This window comes from Saccoglossus kowalevskii, chromosome 12 (assembly GCF_978046115.1).
Source record: "Saccoglossus kowalevskii chromosome 12, keSacKowa6.1, whole genome shotgun sequence".
In the NCBI taxonomy this organism is placed as follows: domain Eukaryota; kingdom Metazoa; phylum Hemichordata; class Enteropneusta; family Harrimaniidae; genus Saccoglossus; species Saccoglossus kowalevskii.
Genome location: NC_140652.1, coordinates 13,726,926 through 13,753,155, shown reverse-complemented (window position 1 = coordinate 13,753,155; position 26,230 = coordinate 13,726,926). Strand labels below are relative to the sequence as shown.

The 26,230-nt window shown below is 35.7% G+C and overlaps 1 protein-coding gene and 1 long non-coding RNA gene across 2 annotated transcripts; one reads left to right on the top strand and one right to left on the bottom strand.

The window, feature by feature from the left end:
• The first annotated feature begins 16,780 nt into the window (after positions 1-16,780).
• LOC146735542 (uncharacterized) lies at positions 16,781-17,563 on the top strand. Its single transcript, XM_085505905.1, has one exon. The coding sequence runs from the start codon at positions 16,781-16,783 to the stop codon at positions 17,561-17,563; it is 783 nt and encodes a 260-aa protein (XP_085362031.1).
• A 3,003-nt stretch (positions 17,564-20,566) lies between these two features.
• Positions 20,567-22,022, bottom strand: LOC102805151 (uncharacterized). Its single transcript, XR_438642.3, has 2 exons — positions 21,237-22,022; positions 20,567-21,011 (listed from the first exon to the last, which is right to left on the bottom strand). It is a non-coding gene; the product is annotated as an uncharacterized LOC102805151 (long non-coding RNA).
• Between the last annotated feature and the right edge of the window lie 4,208 nt (positions 22,023-26,230).

Here is a 26,230-nt window from a genome sequence, read left to right as displayed (position 1 = left end):
TTTTATGTCATCCTATTTATTTTGCAAATGGTTACTATTCCTATTTTCTGCATCCATCAATAAGTCTTCTGGGGTCACATGTGAAAATGAGAACAGTTTTGAATTACGAAAACACTTCTTTTTCAACTGGGCAGCTTCATTTCCCGTATATAACATATGCGCAATAATGACGCTTATATTCACTTTACACAGATACGGGAAATGAGTGTGGAGATGCATATTTAGCCATGACATATTTTTTTTCTGTTTACCCTTTTTGTCAGCAACAATCAATTTTATACCATTCTTCTCGGCATCTTTCTTGTCATCCTCACTAGCGCTTAGTGCAGTAGCATATACTTCAACTCCAGTTTGTTTAGCCATGAAAGTAATCTGCCGGTTAACACTGGACAAGCCTCCATCTGTAGAGTCCCAATAATTGTTCAGTAATAAAACAGCTCTAGCAGGAAACAGGTTTTGTGTTAACTATCGTAACTATAGTAGAATTAGCCTTACAAATTACGTTTTCACGTTTCGCCCGGCCCATTCTATACAACAGACAATATATCTTACCTAGTGTTTTCGGCGGTGTGTTCGTTTGCAACTTCTTGAAAATCTTAAAATAAAAATTGTACGAGCATTTGTATTATTAACTCTGCATAGAATTTATGTTTTGTCGGCATTGATTTTGAAGAAAAACAAACATAATAATTTCATGACAATAAGTTCGGTGATTCATAAATTAGTCTTGATTTTACATTTCCAACCAGACGCCATTTTATCTTCTATCAAATGGTGAAACAAAATTTTGCATATTTGTAATTAGCTTTCTACAATAATGTCTTTGGTAATATTAATTAGCATTAGTTTCTATCGGCTAAAGCTGTGATGCTTCCTTGACAAAGAAGCCATAATTTTAATATGGCATCCAAAAAGTTTATTTTTTATGACAATAAACATATTCCTCCAATAAAAAACATATGTACCTTGATTCGGTAAATATGAGGACTTAATAAAGTCATTAGACAGATTTCATATCATTCTTTGCAAATCGAAGATTTATTTGTTTTGAAGAGCGATCTGATGGTTTAGCTGCTTTCCATGAGTTTTGTTGAGGTAGGTGATTCCATTTCTTTTTTACACCCCTCTCCATTCCCGCTATCAGGGAGCGTGAAGACATGCGAACAACAATTCGCACTTCTACATACATACTGCTGACACATCGTACCACACTGTACAATCGTACGTTGTATAATGTAAGCTGTTGGTAAATCAAACTTTAAAAGGTAGAAGCCTGCTCAAAAATAAAAATACCCGGAATGTGTATCAACACCGGTCATTGTGTAACAGTTGTGTAAAAGAGATTATATGTTAAAGACCTATCGTATCTCAAAATAATGACAACAAGGGCGTACGATTCAGTCAGAATCTCAGCCAGAGTAAAATAAAGATCATTGATATAGTAAAATGAAGATTCAGACAAATGTTACTATTTGACGTATACAACACGCGTTGAATTCGAACGTGCGCTGCGTGAGGCATATTGCGTTTCATCATGTTTAGAACGTTCATCTCCTACTGACTTACCTGATTGATCATACGTATATTGAAATAATACAAATAGCACAATAAAACCACATGCTTGATAATATTTCCATTACCTGCATAGAATTAGAAAGATACAATAAATCAAAACACGCGTCTCTCTTAAACCAGATCACGAGTTTATTCAAACACGTTGTCAATGTTCTATATGGGATAGTTTATTAATTCTCTTACGGGTCCTTGAAATTGCATTCATCAATTTTTCAACATTGTAATTCCATATTACCAAGTTAAATTCACCCATTTCTCCATACAAAACGCATGGTAAAAGGGGTCTCATTTTACTTAAGTGTGTTCCATAAGTCTATTAAATTCACAAGCACAGTGCTCCTGTATAGTAATTATTTATGCAAATTAATTGTTCTGATAAGACAATAAGGCACTTTCCCAACAAGGGGTTGTGTCTAGTCGAAGGATGTTTATTGATTTTTTTTTATAAATAACAATTATCATTACTCTGGAAACTCAATAAATTATATGTCAACTTTCTGAAATGTTTTCACATGGATTTATGACTTGTTCATCCTATGTCACCGAACAGCATACCAAGAACTGCTTTACTTTGCACTGGCCTTTCTCGATTATGAACTCGTAGGTTATTATTCTCAACATCAATACGTGCATGCATAGCTTCCATGGTACATAAGTTATTTCTGAAATAACACAGTACATAAATTAGCAGATCAACTAGAAAATGTTACTGCATTGACGAGAATAACAAAAACGACGATGCCAAAATTCACATATAACCAACGTCTGTATTATCATTATTACAACCGGGCGATCTCTAAAATAAATTTCTGTGTTCAGTACACGTCACAAAGTATGTAAGTAAGGTAATTATAACTACATATCGTAAAAAACGATACGAAAACAGCACAGAAATCACATAGATATAATATCCATTCGTGAGTGCCCTTACAGTGGTACATTTAAAATAACTTTTGAGACCACATCACTAAAACCTTTGTACACTTATGTTCCAACGACATGCCGTCAACTATCGCAGATACAGGCTAGTGAACTTGATTTCATGTATTATTGGTAATTTAATGGTTTGGATTAGAATAATAAATAGTTATTCACTGATCGATGTTGGTAGTTTTGTCGGAGTTATTCCTATTCTCATGGGAATTAGTTAAAGTGTCTGTCATCGTCCCAAGTTTTAAGTGATTATCAAAATGCGATGTGTTAAATTATACTATGATCGCATTCAATTATAGATCAATACACCTTAAAAAGTTGACACAATATTGTCCATTTGTTATTACATTTCTATGTACATTTAAATACACAACATGGACATGTGTCATTTTCTCTGTTAATTCAGAATAAGAGAATATGCCAAAGAAACTGACAAATTAATTAACGGTGATTTTTTTTTAATTACTTCCAAGCATTTATATTAAATTGATGACAACTTTACCCAACATGTACGACCAAGAAAAAACGTGCCTTCTAACTGTATATACGAATAGAAACACATAGCAATCTGTTGTGCTGCCGGACTGGTTGACAGGTTTCCTTCAGTTTATTTCTCGTTGTTTTTATGGATTACACTATTTTTCAGCTAGCACTCATTTCGCTATAAGCACGCGGTGATTTTGCGACATGTCATGTCGTTCACAAAATATTATTTTTAGCAACTATGTCATCTAATTGTCACAAAACAACAATTAATTTAGAAACAATATTATCCCACAATGCAACTGTTCCAGCATCATTAAGGGTTAAACTAGCTGATCAAGCTAACAAATGTTGTTGAACATTAGTAGCGCCCCCTGGAGGCAACTTATAAAAAAAGTGTTTGTTTTCAATATAAAGAGCCTACTAGTATATCGCACATGCATAGTTATACACAATACTTCCGCATGACAAGCCCGATTTCAGGGTTCACTTTGTATATTGAGAATATAATGATAAAAACTAAATAAATTAATCTATACTAGTCAGTAAGCTCGCAATGTGTTAAAATAATGTCACATTAATTTCCTAGGTCACAATGCAGGTGGCAGTAACATACGCCATCTGTAATAAGGTTTTATTAATTTGAAATCCACTTCATTTTCCACGTTAACCCCAGAGATACACATCATTTTCAGAGGAAAGTGACCAGCACATACGCTGTCAGGGCAGTATTCCTATTGTGTACAATGTGTTATGGTACAAAGCGCCATGTGTTTACTTGAAATGAAAAGCGAAAGAAAGCGAGCCACCAAATTAAATAGGTCGCATGGGACCAACTGGCTGTTATATGATATATGATAGGTCCTAGGATGACAGGTATTACTCACTTGGTTAACCTACTTAGCCCCGCATACTTCACATAATTCTACACGGAGTACGATAGCTTAACGGAACCGATCCAACCACGCTGCAAACTATGTTATCATTGACCATCAAGCACCCTACAAAATGCTATAAACGTTGCATATATCGTTATCACAGATTGTAAGCACGGAAACGGTAACATAAGTGGGAAAATCCATTTGCGAGGTTAATGAAAGGGCCACATGATGTTATTCTGCAGTATGCATGGCCTTGCAGTGCTTTTCGTTAAGGCATCAATGTTGACCGGGTCAAAAGTACCGGACCGTGGTTTCTAACACAAAAGTGCCTGGATGCCGGTCATTGTATGTGTGAAAGCCGTTGACACTGAATGAAATACAGCATTTGTGAAGCGTTTCCTTCACAGTGAGTAGCACAAGTTTCTGATTCCATGTTATAATGTCCTTGAAGTTATTAGGGATATCCCAATTGAGTCTGAGGGAACTTGATATTTTTACTCTTTTTGTATTTACAAAGGCTGGGTGACAACTTTTATTTTCTGTTATTCTTTCATTTATGGAAAATTTTTGTTATCCTTTTTCTGACTCACCCACAACGATCCCACCCCAAAAACATCCAACACGCCCTGTTTTATAATAGGTGACCCCTTATGCTTTGTTTTGTCAGTAACATTTTAATAATAAATTAAGCATTTTAGGGACTCCACAAGCCATCGAATAACACGCGGGAATCTCTGTTCGACGATCGATAGACTAATATTACAACACTATTGTTCGATGTAAAGTCATTTCTATGAAAACAAACCGGTTGGCCGGGGAACGACACAAATGATCATTTAGTTGGTCGTTGCCGTGGCAACGATATGATGGGGTTTTCTTTAGTATTTTTTCCGACTAGCTATACTGCAGGTGTTCAATGAACTTCAAAGATTTTCGGTATTCTTAATTAATTTCTCTTGGCCTCATTTTGAATAACTTCTAGCTACCTGAGGGGGCTATCGAGGTTAAACACAATTAACTGACCTGAATTGTAATGATCGGGTTTTTTTTTTATTTCTTACTTTATTTTAATATACCATAGAAAAAGGATATTTTGTTTGAAACGTTTAGTTATATTGAGTAATTACCGATGACCACGATAACCTACTACAATTTTCTATATATTACACTCTAGAAGATGCATATTATGCTTAAATACTGCCATTCAAAATGTCCGGGTGAAGAAAAAAACGATTTCGTGAATTTCTATTTTTAGTCCTTTGGACCAACGAACTAATGCCATCAATTTTCGTATTATGTAAGCCGTATGTCGCAGACAAGGATATCTCGGAAACCATTCAGTAACTTTTTTTAAAACTTAGTAGGATGATAACTTGGGCTAACATCTTTAGACGTTGTTTTTGTTTTCGTTTTTTTAGTTGAATTGTATAAAAAAAAAATTCCCACATTTTTGGTAAAAAATGCATTTCCAGTTTTATTCAATATCTTTAACTGGATTGGTTTAATACTTTTTATACATTTTCAAGGAGTTATATTACACTCAGATTTGTTCATTTTGCAAAAATAAATGTATTTTTTTCTATTTTTACGGATTTTGTTATTATTAATTCAAGACTTCGTGGTCATGCTCAAAATGTAAAACTAGGTGCCGTTAAACATAATTAGGTGCTCAGCATTGTCTTGAAATATTTGACTACAATGAACCATGGTCATAGTATGTTAATGGTACATTCTAGTTGTACTTCAAAGTATCAAAATAATTAATTAAGTTAATGATATTCATAAAAACATGATACAATATCTGCCTTTTTACACCCACCCACTGTTAAGTATTGTGATTCTACCCTAACATGCCTTTTGGCATAGTTTGGTAATAGTTAGGTCAAACCTTGGTGGCATGCCCATCTGTATTTCTTTTACAAATGAGATTCTACGTAACTGGTAGAAAATTCTTGGTAATTCCTGTTGACTAGCAATTACAGTAAGTTAAGGAGGCTTGTATCAATAAATACTTGTTCATACCTGAATGTATCACACACAACCTGATTTAAATATAAATGTGTGAAAATTTACGACAAATTTATAGCATAACACAAATCACAGAGTTTTATTTGATCAATCCGATGTTGAGGTAGCGTCACCTGAAACCATAAATAGTTGTGGTGTTATGCAAAACGGTGCACTAATGCCAGACGAAGTGACCTGGCACTGTAGACTATAATCAATCACATATTTAGTGCACGTTTTATTGATTTGCTAAAAATAATATTCGGGAACATGCGGATTTCTTTTAAATATTCACCTATGAAACACAAGAAGACGAGAGAAAAGTTAGAGTCTGATTACAAATGTTTTCCTGACTGGTGTGGCAAAGTTGAAATTATTTATTTACATAAATTGTTTTTTCTATGATATGAGTACCCCTCATCTTTATTACGGGCAATTCGTCATAGTTGTTGTTAAGGGAAGATAACCTTTGACACATTGTACGTAACTCATTACGGGAATTAGGATTGGCTGAAATGTAGATAATGTGATCAGTGTTTCGAGGTTCGTTAGCTTCGAGTCATTTCTACCCAGCAAAGCCTGCTAGAAGTATATATTCGCACGACATTGGTGAGTATTTTTGAATAGAGCCATTTACGTTCAAATGTGGAAGGATGAACTGTACCGTAATGAAAATTCATAATGAATCAAAATGGAGGGTTATATATATTATGTATGTTTTATTGCACTACAGAGAAGGTCTGTCACCATTTTGTATTTTTGTCATAAGTGATGTGAGTATTAGAAAAAAGCTGTTGCGTCAATATTGTACTGACATACAACCTCGTATAATGTTCAGTATGTCGATTCAGTATCTGAATCATGAAGTTGATACAGATCGGGTCTCATTCGCATTTTGCCGTCCTTTTGTATTATTATTATTTCTGTAACTGGGTTACTCGTTTGCTCAGCAATGCGTCCAAACACCCAAGAAAACAGCCTAAAACTGTAGAATATGCAATAAGGGTTAACACGTTTGATTCATGGGGGTGGCGGAAAGGGTGTCACTTGTGCACTTTTTGTTCATGGAGGTTTTATCTGGTGATAATTTTTTTTATCAATTTGCCGAAATGTTCTGCAGCCAATAGCATGCAATTTCCATCTTGTATTTTTTAAACAAATCTTCCAGACTCCCCATAATTAGAATTAGAATTGATTGGTTGAAATATATGGCGAGCCGTAAGATCACGAGATCACGCAGAACGTTTCAAATATTCCACTCTGCTTTAAGAGGGATACAAAAGATATCATATTATGAGGTTCACTGTGATAATTCTTTAGCTCTACGTAATTCTTATGCATTTTGTAATAACAACGTGGATTTAGCTGATTTCAGTGACCAATGCAGGAAAGGCAAGTAACATTATGGAGTCGTTGAGACTCTCAATCATGAAGTTTATACAGGTCAGGTCTTATTGGCGTATTGTAGTGCATTCGCAGTATATTCTGTAACTGGTCCACTCTTTGTTTGATCATTTAGTACGTCATTTGGTATCTCAAGTTAACAGTCTAAAACAGTCGGACATGAAATAACGGTTAACACTTTAAAATCATGGGCGGGGCAGAAAACATTTGACTAGTGCAATTTGTGTTCGACTTGTCTTATCTGATCATTTTTTTTTTTTTTTTAATTTGCCAAATTTGTCTTACCAGAGCACCGTGCATGCAATATTGTGAATTTTCTCATTTATTGTAATTTGGTTCATATGGTTGTTGTAGTTGCCTGCAGACAAAGGCCTGACCAAAGGTTCGTCAATAATAGCACTGTTTTTTATTACGTGGCGTGACAATCTCGAGTTAACAGCTTTAAACCGTATAATTAGGAAATGCAATAATGTTTAAGAATTTGAAATCACAGGGGTGACAGAAAACGCGTGACTAGTGAAATGTTTGTGCATACATGAAATACATTCTTACCCTGACTAAGCTGATAATTTGAAACAAATTTTAATTTCATACACTGTTTGTTTCTCGATATAAGTAACATATTGAACATAATTGAACAACCAAGAAAGCAACATATATCAGGCTGCATCTTGAAAGCATCGAGATACCACATTACAACCAGTCATTACAAACATGAATCCCTCCACCCCTCCCAATACACCCTACAACATTAATGGTTCATATACTTATTTTCATTTATGTAAAACAAGCTTAGCCAATATATTCATCTGACTCATCAAACTTTTGAAAAACCACTCATTCATTATTGTTGAGTGAGGGCGCTATTTACTAATGAGAGGAATCTTTTAACAGAATTAAACAGAACTAAGATTACAAGCAGTGAACATCAAATGATGCTTTAATTAATGAAGGTATACAATTCACTTCCCTGAAAACATATTAGGACAGGACTTATAACTTGTACCCATAGTGCTTGTAGTCTAGGCACAGTTGAATACCTGTGTGATGCATGATTTCTCAGGCAGTTATTCAGATCTAGTGTTGAATTAAAATAAAAAAATAAAATTATTTCATAACAATATATCACAAGCAGTGAACATCAAGTGATGGCTCTGATTAATGGTGCAATACAGTGCACTTACCTTAAAACATATTGTGGCATGACTCATAACTTGTACCCATAGTGCTTGTAGTCTAGGCGTAGTGCGATATATGACTTCTTAGGCAGTGAATCAGATCTAGTGTTGAAATTAAAATAAAATAAAATATTAAAATGTATTCATTATAATATTACATGCAGTGAACATCAAGTGATGCTTTAATTAATGAAGGTATACTGTTCACTTACCTGAAAACATGTCGGGACAGGACTTATAACTTGAATTGTATCCATAGTGCTTGTAATCTAGGCACAAATTAACATAAAATATTAAAATGTATTCATTACAACATATTACAAGCAGTGAACATCAAGTGATGGATCAGATTAATGGTGCAATACAGTGCACTTACCTCAAAACATATTGTGGCAGGACTCATAACTTGTACCCATAGTGCTTGTAGTCTAGGCGCAGTTGAATACCTGTGCGATATATGATATCTCAGGCAGTTAATCAGATCTAGTGTTGAAATTAAAATAAAATATTAAAATTAATTTATTACAATAGTACATACAGTGAACATCAAGTGATGCTTTAATTAATGAATGTATACAGTTCACTTACCAGAAAACATATTGGGACAGGACTTATAACTTGTACCCATAGTGCTTATAGTCTAGGCGCAGTAGAATACCTTTGCGATATATGATTTCTCAGGCAGTGAATCAGATCTAGTGTTGAAATTAAAATAAAATATTAAAATTAATTCATTATAAAATTACAAGCAGTGAACATCAAGTGATGTTTTAATTAATGAAGGTATACAGTTCACTTACCAGAAAACATATTGGGACACGACTTATAACTTGTACCCATAGTGCTTGTAGTCTAGGCACAGTTGAATACCTGTGTGATGCATGATTTCTCAGACAGTGAATCAGATCTAGTGTTGAAATTAACATAAAATATTAAATCTAATTTATTATAATATAACATGCAGTGAACATCAAGTGATGTTTCAATTAATGAAGGTATACAGTTCACTTTCCTGAAAACATATTCGGACAGAACTTATATCGTGTACCCATAGTGCTTGTAGTCTAGGCGCTGTTGAATACTTTTGCGATATATGATTTCTTAGGCAGTGAGTCAGATCTAGTTTTGAAATTAAAATAAAAAATTAAAATTAATTCATTACAATTCTAATATCTTAAAATATAATTTATTCCATACTACTGTACCTTTCTGCGTCAATGTTGTGTCAATACAATATTATTATTTATAGACTTGCCATGAATGTGCCATGGGAAATTGATGTCAAATGTTGAATATGTTGGAAGCCCAAATCTCAGACAACTAATACACAGACTGGCAACGAGGCGTTTTCTATTGAAGTAATGCGTGCCACATATCTAGTAAACGTTGTGGAGCAACAAGATTATCATTAGATCTCACACAATAACGCGAGATCTATTCATATTCCAATCAATTATCGCGAGACATAAACACATGATGTGACACAGACGACAGTAGTTGTTCGTGAACCACACCATGGAGATAATAAAAGGTCATTGTTTTTACCTCCATTACCATATCAAAATTCCAAAATTGCATTTACCGAAGAATTTAGCGAATCTGAGGACGATAGTTACGAACAACATATATCGCCGAACGCAACAAAAATAACACATCCTCAGTTTTTACCGCTAACCGGATCACGCTGGTGCGCTGAAAGATATCGTGTACATGACACCAGCTATCCTATGTTTCGGCACCCCTGAACACAAAAACAAAATTGTTAACACACAAAGTGGTATAATCGCCCGAAACTCTGCTATATGCACTTCCCGAAAAAATCCACAAGAGCGAGAAATATCGTTTCGAAGTTGCTCATTTATGTTCAACAGTTCAACAACTATTTGAGGCATATACTAAGACATTCAGTTACTTGTAACTCGCCTAAATGTTGGTCGATTCTTCAAAAATCTTAAACACCTGCAAAGGTCAAAAATGTCCTGAACGCATCTCCTGATGTTTAAAAAATGTCCGGATATGTTTTACGAATCGATGAAATACGCAATTTCCGAAGAAGGGCAAAGAGTGCAGTATATATGGTGTTTGGTAAACTTCGACGGTGTCTATGCCAATACATGGAGGTACTAACGGAAGAAGCAACAACGCCTCTCAAGTGGCCACTTAAGCCTCTTAAGTGGCTTATTTCCTTTTGTTTTAACCCAAGTTAATCCTGATAAGGACATTGTCTAGCTCATCTTTGATTTCAATGATAGTTTGCGATTGCTTACACAAGTAACCAGTTAGCGGAATATGATATAACATTGCCGAGTTTTAACGTGACCATAGCATTTCTTAATAGATAGAGCTGTGCGTGAACGCTACTATTGCTGACCGTATAGCATAGCGAGAACGCAACCAACGTATGATATATCTGGTATTAGTATTCTAGTTGGTGGAGAAAGGACACATTTCGTACGCATGATGAAGCGTAGCCTCTATACGGAAATATATCTCAAGAGAGTTTAAAAATACGTTCAAGCATATTCGATGATCACGGTATTAGGTCGCCCTGAATATTGTCGGACGGAAGTAGAATTCTTAAAACATATTGTGGAAATAAACAAATTTCTCCAAAGTCAATATATATATATATGTCATGTCACGGTCTGGAAACGACAGACTCTTTTGCCTCTATCCGCAGACGGGCAAGTAGACGATTCACACATACAAATAGACTGTCAACAGCCGGCCGCACCTAAAATTAATCTATTATTATTATTATTAAATATTGATAAATAAGTATTGTTCCCGACGTCCCATGCGAATGACAAAATTAACAAAGGAGCTGATACGGAACAAAGCAAAAATAAATATATTTAGTCATTTGTTCACCTACTTTTCACTTGACTGCGAAGACTAAATCATATAGTAGTTACGTTAAAAAAAATTTGAGAAAACAAAGATCACGGTTTAGCCTGTCCAAGGGGCCGGCAAATGGGCACACGGGTACTGCATGAATTTGCTATTTTGTTTAATTACCTGCAAATAGCCACGACGAAGCCAGTAAATGAATTCGTACTGAGTCACATAATTGGTCCGTCATTGCACGGTTTTTTAGTAACCGTGGTCATTGGAAACCATAGAGATCGTGTGGTCCGAATCTTATCCCTGTTCTATTTACCGTCATAAGCTGCGTTATTTCCGGAATACGCTGTTTATCACCGCTTACACACCCTTGAAACATAACAGTAAACAATACCAAACACATTATTCATTTCATTAAAAACGACAAAGGGTATTTCTGTCTCGTACGTTCTCTCTGTGACGACTTTTTAAATTTGCGAACACAATTTTCATTTTCTTTGTCGAACCCGCTATGTGATAATGAGAAACGCATTAGAAACTGTGTAAATGTTCGTGGGGATTAGTACACCAACACCACCACCACCACCAGTTCGAGAAAACACGTCTTTACCGGAGCCTGGACAGAGCTGTTTACTACAGAGTGATCATGACTTGCAAGAAAATAACATACACGCTCTAGTAATCTAACTAAACCCATAGAAGGTAATAGGTAATACCTTCCAAGCCAAATCTAACTAAAATCTCACCTCTATCAAAATAACTTAGATCATGGCCGTACTAGTAGTACCACATCCATGCTTAGATTTATTAACTATTGCAGCAATGCCTTGTTTGCTGAATCGAATATAATATATACAATAGTACTTCTATGTTAAAATATTACAGGCACAAACATTTATTAAATATAAACTGACGTCTCGAAAAAAATGTTCGCAATGATATATATCTATAACCCGTGTCCGTGTTGTCCTTCGATATTTTTTGACAATGTTATGCAGGTCACTCAGGCACAAGATGTAGAACAAATTCTCAGAGGCAAAATTCCCGGTAGAAACCATTCAAGAAACCATTCCCGGTAGAAACAATCCGTGTAGAACAAACTCCCAGACAATTGCATGGAGACAATGTCGTTTAATATGAGACTACAACGTTCATATAATTTGTAGTTCAGCCACATATGTCTTTGCTATATATTATTTCGCTTTATGAAGCCCCAATAGGACTATTTGTATTTCGAAATAAAGATTGAAATAGGTGACTTTTAGATTTACATCAACGTTCCTTATCGTCCCTGTTCTATTACAATGCGTTGGCAGTAACTCTGTTAAAAAAAGATACATTAAATATATCCATGGAAGTAAAAGACATGCTCTATCATATACTGTCAAGTGATTATGCGACGCCAACAGCCGCTACAGACGTTCACTGGATGTTTATTGCTTATCCCCCTAAGACAATAGGCGTTTTGAGACCGGTGATTGAAGGACTGTGAATAAACACATGTTTTCTGAGATAATGTCCGCCGGTATTTTGCTCCGCTGAGATTTCGTTGCCCGTCAATTTACGCTGAAAATATACAACGGGCAACGTAGTATATCAGTTCTCTAAGTTCAGCATAAAACGACAGCAAATTTGGAAATTTCCGCTGTTTACACTAGAGGTATCAAACGCACAACTTCTAAATTTACGTCATTTCAGTTTCGACGGTTACGCAAGGCCAATTCGAAAGTTTATTTACACAAATGTAAACAACAGTTATGCTGCAAAACACGTTGCTAATCCGGCAAGCGGTTACGACGGAAATTCGTATTTTCATGCAGTGAGGGTTCTGGCCCTGCGTATTTTTGGGTGGATACCATTCAATTTCATTACCCTGGTTATGTGTTTGAATTGGTCTGAATTCACTTTGCTTCGTTACGTAACTGACTGTCTAATCTCGAACTTTAATTGTACATCCAGGCTAGGGTTCTGGCCCTGTGTATGTTTGGGTGGGTACCTTTTGATTTCATTACCCTGGCTATGTGTTACAATTTCTCTGAATTCACTTTGCATCATTACGTAACTGACTGTCTAATCTTAGACTTTAATTGTACATGCAGGCTAGGTACACCTATAGACATTACTCTGGACATTCAGTTCTTTTAACGTAAATTATGGAAATTTTTTGGCCAGAGCGCCCCATAGCATTTGTGGGGAATCATGTTTATTCGGAATGCTTTGATTGGATGGAAGTTTGAGCCTAGCAAGGTGTGATATAATTGGCCTGTTATGATGAGATTCTAATATGCATGAACCACTAATTTGACAGGAAAGTGATACTTATAATGCAGCAAGCTGTTTTAATTGCTGTTGTGATAGAGTTTTTATATTTTCCTGTCAAATGCATTAATTGGTCCACTGAAAAATCACAATACTGTTTTCCTGTAACTTGGACTCTTATTGATCAAGGCATTTTTAAAATCATGGGTTTTAACTCCCCTCAAGTCATGACCCGTGGTCTCCCATAAAATAATATTAAAATAAAGATGGCGGACAATAGCGTTGATTCATCTCGATCTACTCTGGATTACTTGGAGAAAATAAAGATTCTAGAAAGTTCGTATTTATATGCCTGTGTGTTGTTATATTTGTTTGTTTTTCACTGTCTTTGACTTTCCTTGAATATATTTGTTGATACTGACAACAATTCAGTCCTTTGCAATGCTTCAGTCAATGTTTTTCTTCACTACCTACCCATCACCTCGTTGGGCGCTATGTGGCTGGTGTGGTATATTTAAGGTTGGTTTAACCCACCAAATCAGCAAAGACGGTAGGGCAATTGTCACATTTAGAAAATATTTGTATTTATATACATAGACGCAGTTTCTTTTGCTTGAATCAAATTTACTGGCTTCCTACATACAGGTATATCGGTTTACCTGTTTCTAGTTGAAATTTAGCCAATCTTATTACCCAAGACAGTTGGACATTTGCCACAAGATTCATATAACTGACGACTTGGGACAAAATGCTCACATTATTGATGCATACGATATCTCCCATTTCTCCGAAAAGTTGCTGAGATTGTATTGCCAAAAGGTGTGCATACCATTTCAGCAAAATATGTTAAACTGGAAACCTGGAAATACGATTGGATGGCCTTCATACTTTCTACAACACCCATACGGATTTGTAGTTCCAAAAGGCTCTTACAAGAGACTACTCTCTGCTTGGAGGAAATATTTCTATTGATTTGTCAGCATTCCCACCTGAAGGTCACATTGCACTAGAAGAATCCAAAGAGATATACAGTGTGCTATACGAAAGACGATTAAAGCCTTCTGTGTTTCTGACAGATTAGGATGACCAAGATGTCAGTAAGATGACATAGAAATACATGCTCCTTCAACTATGTAATACAAATCATGAACGGGATTATACATTATCTATGTGTAATTGCTGTAGTAACTCTAGAATGTCCACGTAGCTAAACACTGAATATGACACACATATTACAACTAAGAACAGTTGAAAATGTTTGGAAACTTTGAAGGTACTCAAATTTGTATTGTCATCTACATTTGGTTTGAAGTGATAATCATGTTAACTAAAGTCATGTTACATGCCCGTAGCCAGGATTTTGCCGGGGAGGTCTTTTTAGTCCCAGAAGCGCTTCCTTGAGGGTCCGATGCATGCTCCCACGAAACATTTTGAAAATTGAACTTTCTGAAATGGCATTTCCTGCTATTTTGAGAGGATTTCAAGGGAAAAATCAGAGACACTCACATAACTGCTCCAGACGATATTTTATTGGATGAAAACTAAAGGCTGAGTATATTAGTTATGAAATGGTCTCCAGATTTTAATTAGTATTTGATATAAAGCATATATAATCATGTTCTAACCCAATAGCGTTGAGAGTCTTAACTTAATCCATAACCTAACACCTAATACCCTTAATGGTCTTAATGATGATCTTTTCATTATGCGCAAAAAAATAGAACAGTGGATTTTGGAGCATTTATTTTCGTGCCAATTTGAAAAATCACCACCGGGATAAGATTTTTCATAGAATCTCCCATGACGACCAAATGTCACACACTGTCCGAAAGACAGTTGCGACTTTCCGTTTTGCAAGGAGGCCGACAAGTCTCTTTGATTGAACCGCCAATTCGCGTCTCACGTAAGAACATTGAACTTGCATGGCCACGCCGTGTTGTCAAAAGAGGCGGCATTGTGTACATCATGACAACATCCTGTCATAACCTGGTCTCAATCAACTGTTCGTATCTTACAGTTGACACATCACAGCGAAACCCATTTGCTCCTAGAAACAAACGCCTAACACTTTGATTTTGAGATGATATGTCAGCTCCAATCACTGTATTCTCATTCTATATATAGAGAAATAGCGGATTATATGTGGGATTTTTCTAACACATAGTGGTCTCCTTATTTAAAAATACAAGAATGTCACTGTTGTTCTGCATTTTTATGTGAGTTTTTCTAAAACTGGCCAAAAATGTGTGGTTTAAGTTGTATTTTATCTAGACAGAAATATGGTAATTTAAACTATTAAATCTATTGCAGTAAAAGATTTTCCGTCAGTTACATAGCAATAGGCAATACATGACATTTCAGCTCTATTATGCTCCCGAAAAATTGTTAGACCTACTAAGATACTTCATGTTACACAATTGTAACAGCATTATGTATGTTGCTCTCTTAGAATAGTCAATGAAAGTTATTGTGGTCTTCTGATTAGTATGGGATAGTCTGAGTTATGTAAAGTATAAAATAAATGTTGACAAGCCAACGTGTTGAAAAGCTTTCCAATCCTAGCAATTTCTTTCTGCTTCTAGGGTCGATCGTGTGCTTCAATTTATTTCCTTTTCTAAATCATATGAAGGTCGACTAATACGATCAGATTAAACTAAGAAGAGAACAATCTGATGAAAACCATCAGTTCAGCTTGTGTAATTACCGCGACGCCAAATTAGTGTAACAATAATCCACACGTGATTTGGTATTAACAGTTTTAGTCAAGTTCAGGGTTTGTGTGTCATATTAAAAGAAATCCTTTTATTTCGCATTCACGTTAGTTTTAGCTATCACTTGACTGACAATGACTTAAAACAATTAATTAGTCCTAACTTTGCCAGTCTATATATATGTTTGTGCCGATGAATCGAGTAACTTATTAATTAAAACACACAGTTTAATGTTATGAGACGTCGCTGTGTAAATGATTGAGCGTTGGTGAATTTCGATATTCAAATTTGTTTGCAGAATTATTGGTTCAAATGTAGCTAAACTGTTGACATTTATGGATGATTTTCGATTCTTTTCTTGTCAATGCGTTTGGATGATAGACCCTTTATTTTTTCGATTCCTCATCCGAACGTAATTCAGATTATTTTTATGACTTTTGTTTTTCATTTTCCGACAACAGAGAGCCAGAGTAAATTCGATTGAAAAGTACGCTTGGTATCCACGATGTCAACTAGACCTATTCGTCACATTGCAGTATGGACGCACCAACGGAGTATGTCAACAACGCTATTACAGTGGTTTGCTGGAAGAGGAGACACGAAAACATTTTTAGAACCATTTCTCGTTCCATTAACGAATGGAATCGTCAATGACCCAATTATTAATGATGTTGAATACCAGGATGTTAAAACCATGCTCGAATCAGATTTTCCTGGGCATAACATCGTTATGTTCAAAGAGATGGCACAGTACGTGAGTGCAAGATACGATAAAATACCCGATGGCTATACACACACGTTCCTGATACGAGATCCAAATCAAAGCATCTGCAGTTTTTGGAAAATTGCAGAACGCAAACCAGATCCTAGATTCGGACTCGCTAGTTTGAAACCAGTGTTCGATTTGTACCAATATGTGACTCAAGAACTGAAACAGACAGCTATTATTATCGATGCTCATGATCTATCACATCACCCGGGAGTCATGCTGAAAACGTATTGTCAATCGGTCAATATACCTTTTCGAGAAGAGATGTTGAGCTGGAAACCAGCAATTATTGATGGATGGCATCCGAACCTAACGGATTACCTAGACACCAATCTTTGGTTCGGTAAAGCGCTTCAAAGTACCAGCTTTGAACCGCTACCTGAGAATGATTTTACTAATGAATTGTCTTCTATACCAGAAGCAGGACGGGTTGCTTTAGAAGAATCGAGACAGGTTTACAAATTATTGTACGAGAGACGTTTGAGGCCATCTGTGTTGCTATGTAAAGAGACTGACTAATAGCTATGTTTTTTGTCGCTGCCACCTTCGAATTAATCCGTTTATTGATGATCTGACATTCCAAGTGGTATGTCACTGCATTTTAACTTTCCATTAAACATTTTCCCCATTTTCTTCTGAATGTCTAATATACAAAATGCGATGTATGAAGTGAATTACACATAACAACCGGTTCATATTGAATAACAAGTTTATATCAAGACGAATGTTATGCTATTTTACTGTAGTTATTTTATGACGTCATACTTATGTAGTGGCTTTACTAAAATCTTGCGGGTTTGATTTGATGAACTAATACATTGTTAATTCTAATAAAACAACCTCATTTATATTCACATGTGTTATCAGGTAATTAAACCTAATAAAACTTTGTTCAGAAGTTATATTGTGTCACGTGTAGTATTAGCGTTGACTAGGTAACTAAGTTTACCAATAGTTTAGATGTTAAGTCATGTACAAAATGCTGTTTTATTACTGGCTTATTCACTGCGTGTGGATCGTTTTTTGGATAGTATTTATGTGGAAACTGGTTGACATGGTGTTTGCCCGATACCATAATAAATTGCTTATTATAGATTCTTAGAAAAATAGGACTGCATTGATACTTACTGAACACTTGTGGCAGAGAAGGGGAATCATCCGAGTCACCGTTGGAGTCAGCTGTGAAACTGAGGGAGCCCTGAATCCTGTGGTACGAACTTATTTCCATGATAGAGAGGCGTCGAGCTCTTGCAAACCAAAGCTGACGTTGAAACCCGATCGATTGCTTCCATTTGCGTGGAATTTGCTGGTGTGTAAATACCCCCTCCCGGGGGTGGCACTCCAAGCCAGACTTGGTACCCATGCTGAAGTATAGCTTTTCAAAAAAGCATTTAAACACGTACTTATTTTTGTGAAATTAAACACCTTTCCAAGTACACAAATTTAAATAGATATCCTGTATACATACTAAATTCATGCTGTTTCCGAGTTGCGGTAATATGAATTTATGCGATTCCGTTTTTCACACTTTATCTATATATTTTAAAAATTCGACCCTAAACACTGTACACGCGTATTCGCGTCGAATAAATTCAGCTTGTGCACCATATTTTGTTCAGAGAATCCCCCCGGGAGTAAATCGAAAGGAAACACTGAGGTATACCGTATGATTCATGTGTGATGGGCCGACTTCGTCATAACCGAGTGTCACATTTGTCACGATAATAAACTATAGTGATACTTAGGTCGACGACGTGTTGGACGTTCCGCCATCGCTCCTGTTTCGGTTTCTCTGGATTAAGTAGTGCTTTAAAGTTGTTGTGCTGAGATATTGTCCGTGTCGGATCTTGGGTGCAAACATAACATTTTGGATCTGTGCTTGGTTTGCAGCCAAAATTTTGGACACTTGCTCAAGTTGAACGGAAAATACGATGTCCACAACATGGTTGCTGGTTTCCAACGATTTACGTTAATGTGCGTAAGCGTTCACATTTATTGACTTTTGTTGAACTTGTGATTTGTTATTTTTCTGTGCGAGTTATTTCAATGCGTGTTTGCTATTATTTATTAGTAAATATTGTGACGTCATTAAGTCTATTGCCTTAAAAGGAGGTGCACGCAGTTTGTAGCTGATCGAAACTGCACTAGTGCAGAACACAGTGTTGGCTGATAGTTTATACAGTAATATTTGTAAGGAGACATTGTTTTTACTGGACTGTAGAAATATTTCATACATTAAGTGTAGCTTCAGTCACAACTGTATAGTAGTAATTGTGATTCATGATTAAAGTTATATTGTGTATATATTACAGTTGACTGATCTTGCATTGTATTATTTCTATTTGTTTGATAATATACTGTTTATTGTTGAAAATTATTATTAAGGTCTCATTATTTGTGTTAGCGTGTTCGTGGGTACGGTTAAAGCTGGTTCGACACAATACTTATCCATTGCCCTTGATTGGATTGAGAGGACCATTCTCTGGGGACTGTGTGTGCTGGCTCCCTTTTAATGCAGTGAGAAAAAAATTATGCTCCCCTGCCGCCCACTTCGGGTCCGAAATATTGGTCCGACAGCCTATTTGTGTTTGGTTGCCTAGCGACAAGTGGATGAGGGTGGGACACTTGCAACAAAGATGGCTGAAACCAAGCTATGTTTCTACTGAGCACGAGGGATTACGCAGAATTAAGTATGACATGACGTCGCTCGAGAAAAACTTCATTTAACAGTCATAATGAGCATCCCCATCTGCGTATGTCATTTGTTTGCTTTCTACAATCATCAATATAATCGAGGAGAGTAGTTTAAGTTACATTATAGGTACGACCATGAGGGCGCTGTTCATAGTTGGAAGTGATGATGAACAGCGCCCTCATGGTCGTCCCCATAATGTATCTGAGGTGGGAGCATATATTAGCATAAATGATGACGTCACAATAGGATTTCGTGCATAAATTAGCATAAATGAGGACCATGGCCGTAAAGGGGTTCATTTGAATGAGGATGACGTCACAATGGGATATTGTGAATATGCATAGAAAAGGGGTTCATTTGAATGAGGATGACGTCACAATGGGATATTGTGAATACATTTGCATACATAAAATTGATGTGAATACGAGGTCGTGTCGAGGTCATCGTGAATACATTTGCATAAATTACCATCATTTTTTTAATTATTTTTTAATTATTTTTAATTATTTTTAATTATTTTTTAATTGGACAGGCCCGTGCATAAATTAGCATAAATGAGGAGCAATGCCGTAAAGGGGATCATTTGAATGAGGATGACGTCACAATGGGATATTGTGAATACATTTGCATAATACGAGGTCGTGTCGAGGTCATCGTGAATACATTTGCATAAATTACCATCATTTTTATAATTATTTTTTAATTATTTTTAATTATTTTTAATTATTTTTTAATTGGACAGGCGTGGACGAAAGATTTTTCAGAATGTTTCGTAGAGGGCGCTCACACACACACACACACACACACACGTTAATAAATACACGTCATTTTGAAAACTAATGGAGTTTATTGCACAAAAGAAGTAAACAAGAATGAAATATTGACATGGAGTATATATTTATGACATGGTTGAGTATTTTTTTAACGTCACAAAAAAACATACGATGTGAGTAAGGAAAATAGTTGCGTAGTGTATAAATGTTTAGCGTGATTAAATATTTCTTTGTTAACACCTCGAAAAATACGTAGATACATGTAAATGTGCGGCGTGGTTAAATTTATTTTTAATGCCACAAAAAATACGAGTACATAAACGATTCGATTAAAACACAGAAACGAGAAAAGCCAATAATAGTAAACATTGATCAATAAAAAATAATTCATTCTATATATACATATGTTGTTTATTTTTACATTTCTTACTTCCTTTCAATGAGTCAAGCAGTCTGTACACTTTTTTTTTATTCCATCACTATAATCAGAATCGCTCATCTGTCGTACAAGAAAGAGAGAGAAAGAGAGGATAATATTAAAAACCGATAGTTATATAAAGAAAGTATAAGTTATGTGTTGAAAATTTAATAGTATGAATTATCCCGTAAAACTGCGGTCATCAATCCGCTAAAATGCAAAGTATGCAAAATCGGTTGATCGACGTACAGTTTGTTTTTCAAAAAATGGCGGACTACGCTACTATGAGTTAAAATGTATAATTACCTGATCGTTTCACAGAATAACTTTTGACATACATAATCATCACACGGAATGAGTTTACAGTGTAACGTAGCGATTTTCGTTTTCCCCCCGACGAAGAAAATATGTCCTCGCTTCTTGCCAAAGATTCAAAGGCGGTAGACCAAGTTTGACCTTCCGTGAAAAGTTCATCTCATGGACACTACGAGTCATACAGGACGTATTGGCAACACATGGCTTGAAAGTATTTGATGATTGTAGATCCACGTACGAGAAATCTTATAAATTCCATGACATGACTACCGTACGAGTCATAATAGTCTTCGTGGTAAGGGTATTTCAGACAGAAAGTGGCCCAACGCGTTCCACTCGCGAATATCAACGGTGTTTGATATAAGCGATGTGTATCATTCCGAAGCACACTTGTGAATGCCAGTCTGAACTCAATCACAAGATTAAATGTAAGGCGTGTCTAGTCCTAAGTGTTCCCAACGTGAAATAGACCTCCCACGTAGATGATAAACAACAGATGTTGGTATATTTATGTTATCTAAAACATGAACACTCACAAACAGCCTGAGGGATATCGAGTTTCAAGTTGAAAGCGTGAATTTCGACCTGCGTGTATGGGATACTGATAACATGACTCGACATTCTATTGACCCCGGCACTATCAGTCAATTCACTGACTTAAACCACAGTCACTCTACTAGGACGGTTAGGAAGCGCCGCGTCATTCTATTGTACCCACCCTTGTCTCCATAAACATTGAAACAAGAGAGGTGTTAACGAGTTAAGAAGTCATTAGCATTAAACAGGCGACGGAAAACACGCGATAAATCATGAGACAGTGCGAGAGTTGCGTCATTTTCCCCCACAAAGCATTGCAATACATGGCACTTTGACCTTTCAACGAAGAGCAGTCTCAAATGCGGAAATGAACATGCTTTGTATATACACGTTTTTCGCGAGAAAATCTTGCTGTCTTGTATGGCATTCTGAAATTATAAATAGTTAATAGAATACTATATTAGTGAATTTCCCCCAAAAGTCGCCCCTGTCTCGACTGAATCAAAACATGTTGAACGGGATTTGTATCAGTCGTCAAATAAAGCGAATGGAGGGATATGAAAGCACGACAATCAAAAATCTCTTTTGTCCAATTACCTCCTATGAAAACTATGCAATAAAGCAAAACGGCGACCACCTCCATAGACGAAAACATGCAAAACTTCGCCATAAAGTGACTCTAAAAACACACAAAAAATACGAGAATGGACAAAGGAATATTGTAAAGGTTTGCAGACATCAATGTTTTTAGCGATAAAATTGTTTCTAAACTGAGTGAGGGGTTTATTTTACGGACCGAAAGACTGTTAGAGATCAAGACAAAGAGACTGTCAACAAAACACCGTTTTTCTCGAGTAAAGCATCTTCAAGATTGCAAAAGAATGCTCATCTGAAAAATACAATATCACTCCTAGTCACAGTTCAGTTGAGATTGTAGTTTGATGTAAAAATAAAGCACAATTTTAAAAAGTTCACGGTCTTCTCGAGGGTCTTCTCGAGCAACATCGAACGCAATAAATAATGGTGAAAAATAGTGCATTCCAATGACAAATACGTCATAGTTTTGAGACCAGCATAGGTTCTCAGAAGCTGCTCGTTCACACATTTAACCAATAGAGCTTCCTAACCGTCCTAGTAGAGTGACTCCTAGTAGAGTGACTGTGCTTAAATTATTTTTATCAATTAGCCTTTGCTAAAATACTACCGTCATTTTCCACGTCATTAAAAAAAACATGGCCCGCAGCGGAGGGATTTGAAATAAAACACGTTCAATCTCGTAATGACGCGTTCTCCGTGTCAATGTTACGATTATACTCGAAATTGACTATTTGGGGGATAAAAACTGGGTCAACTTGATTCAGTCAACATGAATCTGACCCAGGCAGTATGATGATTCCAGTCCGTCACCAATTCACTTGTCTGAAAAGGCACACCCCAAGGGTGTATGACGCCTTGTCTCAATTCAGGCCGAATCAAAGACTGTGCACGCCGTCGATCTATATCTGTGATCGATGTAGACGAGAAACATTCCACCACTCTGATCGTTTTTATATCATCGGTAATTCAGTGTACCGCTCGAATGTAATGCATCAATCAATAGTTTAGTTTTGAAGGTTTATTTTACAATAACTGGAAAACCGACCGAAATCGCGAAATTTTAGGATTCAATCTTTACTCAGTCAAACATCAAAACTAAGTATTCAGTTCATTCTCTCTTCACTAATAAAATGGCAGTACTCAGCAAACTATCATTCATCGTTTTTTTAAACATCATTTCGAGTATCCACGATTTCGAAATACTAGAAGAGGCAAGAACGAACGTTACATTTGAATGGTCAAATGACAAGGGGCTGACCCCGCTCGAACGTGCAACAGAATGTATTAAATACATTGACCCATTTGAAAAACAGAGTCAACCTCAAAACATTGAGAGCCATAGCCGATGCTTCAAACAACGAGTTTCTCTTCAAATGGTTCAAAACCAAATTAAATGAAGCACTATGATTCGTCACAAATTACGCTGACATCCTTAGCAGCCTGGCAAAAGAAATCACTCAACTAACCACACCACCAGATTCAAATTTCCACGATCAACGACAAAAAAGAAACATTATAGGCGATCTCCTGTTCGAGGTAACGGCCTTGGCTTGGCTACAAAGAGACAATTGTAGTTACTAGCTCGAGAAATTGACCCATATTTCTAAGACAAAATTAACCAAATTTTGAAATTATACATATTTTAATACCAAACTTGTCATTTTTACCAACAAACTACTGAATCACAGTACGTATAATAACGTATACCATTGACAAATTCAGACTCCGCTTATAAATTATACTCGATTATGTCTTTACCACTAATTTAAAATAAACAGTTATATTGGAAAGAATGAGATGAAATTTTATTATTATCATTGTAGATTCAATAAGCAAACTGGAAGCGGGTCAAGAAATCGTAAATGTTTCATATTATAGAGATGGTGCGTAGTTTGTTCTTTGACGGTAAACACGTACGCATTTTCAATGGCGAACATCGACCAGTAATAATGGCATACACTTTGTATGCTAATTCATGTTTAATAAAATGCGCTAAGTTTTGATTATTCCCAAGATGTACAGAGAGCACTCGCTTATCCATTAGACAGATTCCACTATACAATTATAATATCCTGACCGCATTGTTTAAACTCTCGTAAATCGACTGTTTGACGTGACTGGGGCACCGGTGGACGAGAAATGCGTGCGTGCACATTACATTTCGTTAACACTTTCATTCATAATAGTATCACTTGCAATATGGCGTAATATCAATCGACGATCCTCAAAATACTGTATGTATGTATGCACGTTGTAGTTCGAATGATTAGATATTTCTTTTATTTTGCCATTTTTGTCGATTCTTTCATTATGAACAGTGTTGACTTGCTCTCGAAATAAATACTTTACACCGATGTTACCGTTTGTAATGTTTATAGTGTATACGTGAAAGATATTCGCCTTTGAAATAATAATTGAAGACACAACTATATAGTCTTCAAATCAGCTGGGTGTTATTATTGAAGTAACGCACGACGCGTGATATTGTTTTAATGGGGTCTGATCGCGTTTCATAACTCCTGTATTGAATAATGCCATGAATCAAATTGTCCTAACAACATGGTAAACACGGGTCAGCAATAAGTAGCTATTTTATCGGTGAGGAAAGATCTGCTTCTTGATTGCGATTATGATTATGTCTAATATAATTAATAATAATCTATTACTCTACGTACACAACTTGAAGCGGGCTTTTCAATTCAACTCACTGTGGCCGTACACAACATGGCTAGTTCCCCCTTCGAAAGAGTGCGTGCGTGTGCTGCGTTAGCAACACTATCTGTGACCACTGAGCTTTTCAAATATTTACAAAGCACGATGTGATAACTGAGGTGGTAAACTGACCATGATGTCAATATCCAACCATCTAATTTGCACAATAATAATTAAAATTGAAACCGTATTCATGCGTGGGATCTTGGTTGGAAATACAACGAAGTAACAAAAAACCAGCAAAGTGTAACAATAATAAAATCACAAACATGTGAATGTAAAGCAAAAAAAAAAAAATATTTGGTGGTTGGTTTAGGCATTTGGCATTTTAGGATTTTTTTTTCTTATCGTGCCCTGAATCAGATGTGGACGAATGTTCCTAGCTCAATGATTGTTTTGTCATTTTAACCTTTTTAGTATACCTGTTAGGTGTTCATCATCTGTCCTAAAGTTGATTTTATTGTATTTAATATTTTAATCATGATTTTTTTTGTTTCTTATTGTATAGATTACAAATGAGAAGATATTGTTTTTCGTTCACTGTTTTGTCATTTTAACTTTTTTAGTATACCTGTTAGGTGTTCATCATCTGTCCTAAAGTTGATTTTATTGTATTTAATATTTTAATCATGATTTTTTTTTGTTTCTTATTGTATAGATTACAAATGAGAAGATATTGTTTTTCGTTCACAATTTTCTAGTTGTCACAAACTGAGCAAATTCAGTCTTCAGCTATAAGATTATATACAATAAAGTAACAAAAATAAGCAATGTGTAACAATAATAAAATCACAAACATTTGAATGTAAAGAAAAACAAATTATTTTGTGATTGGTTTAGACATCTGGTATTTTAGTTTTTTTTTCTTGTCGTAACCTGAAACAGATGTGAACGAATTTTCCTAGCTCAATGATTATTTTGTCATTTTAACTTCTTAGTATATCTGTTAGGTGTTCATCGTCCGTCCTAAAGTTGATTTTATTGTATTTAATATTTTAATCATGATTATTTCTTTCCTCCATGTATAAATTACAATTGAGAAGTTGTTTTTCGTTCTCAATTTTCTAGTTGTCACAAACTGGGCAAATTTAGTCTTCAGCTATAATGTTATTATATCTACCCCTTTCCATTTGAAGGGT

Excerpts from the sequence above, each read along its gene's own strand:
- LOC146735542 (XM_085505905.1), top strand. The coding sequence starts at position 16,781 with ATGTCAACTAGACCTATTCGTCACATTGCAGTATGGACGCACCAACGG.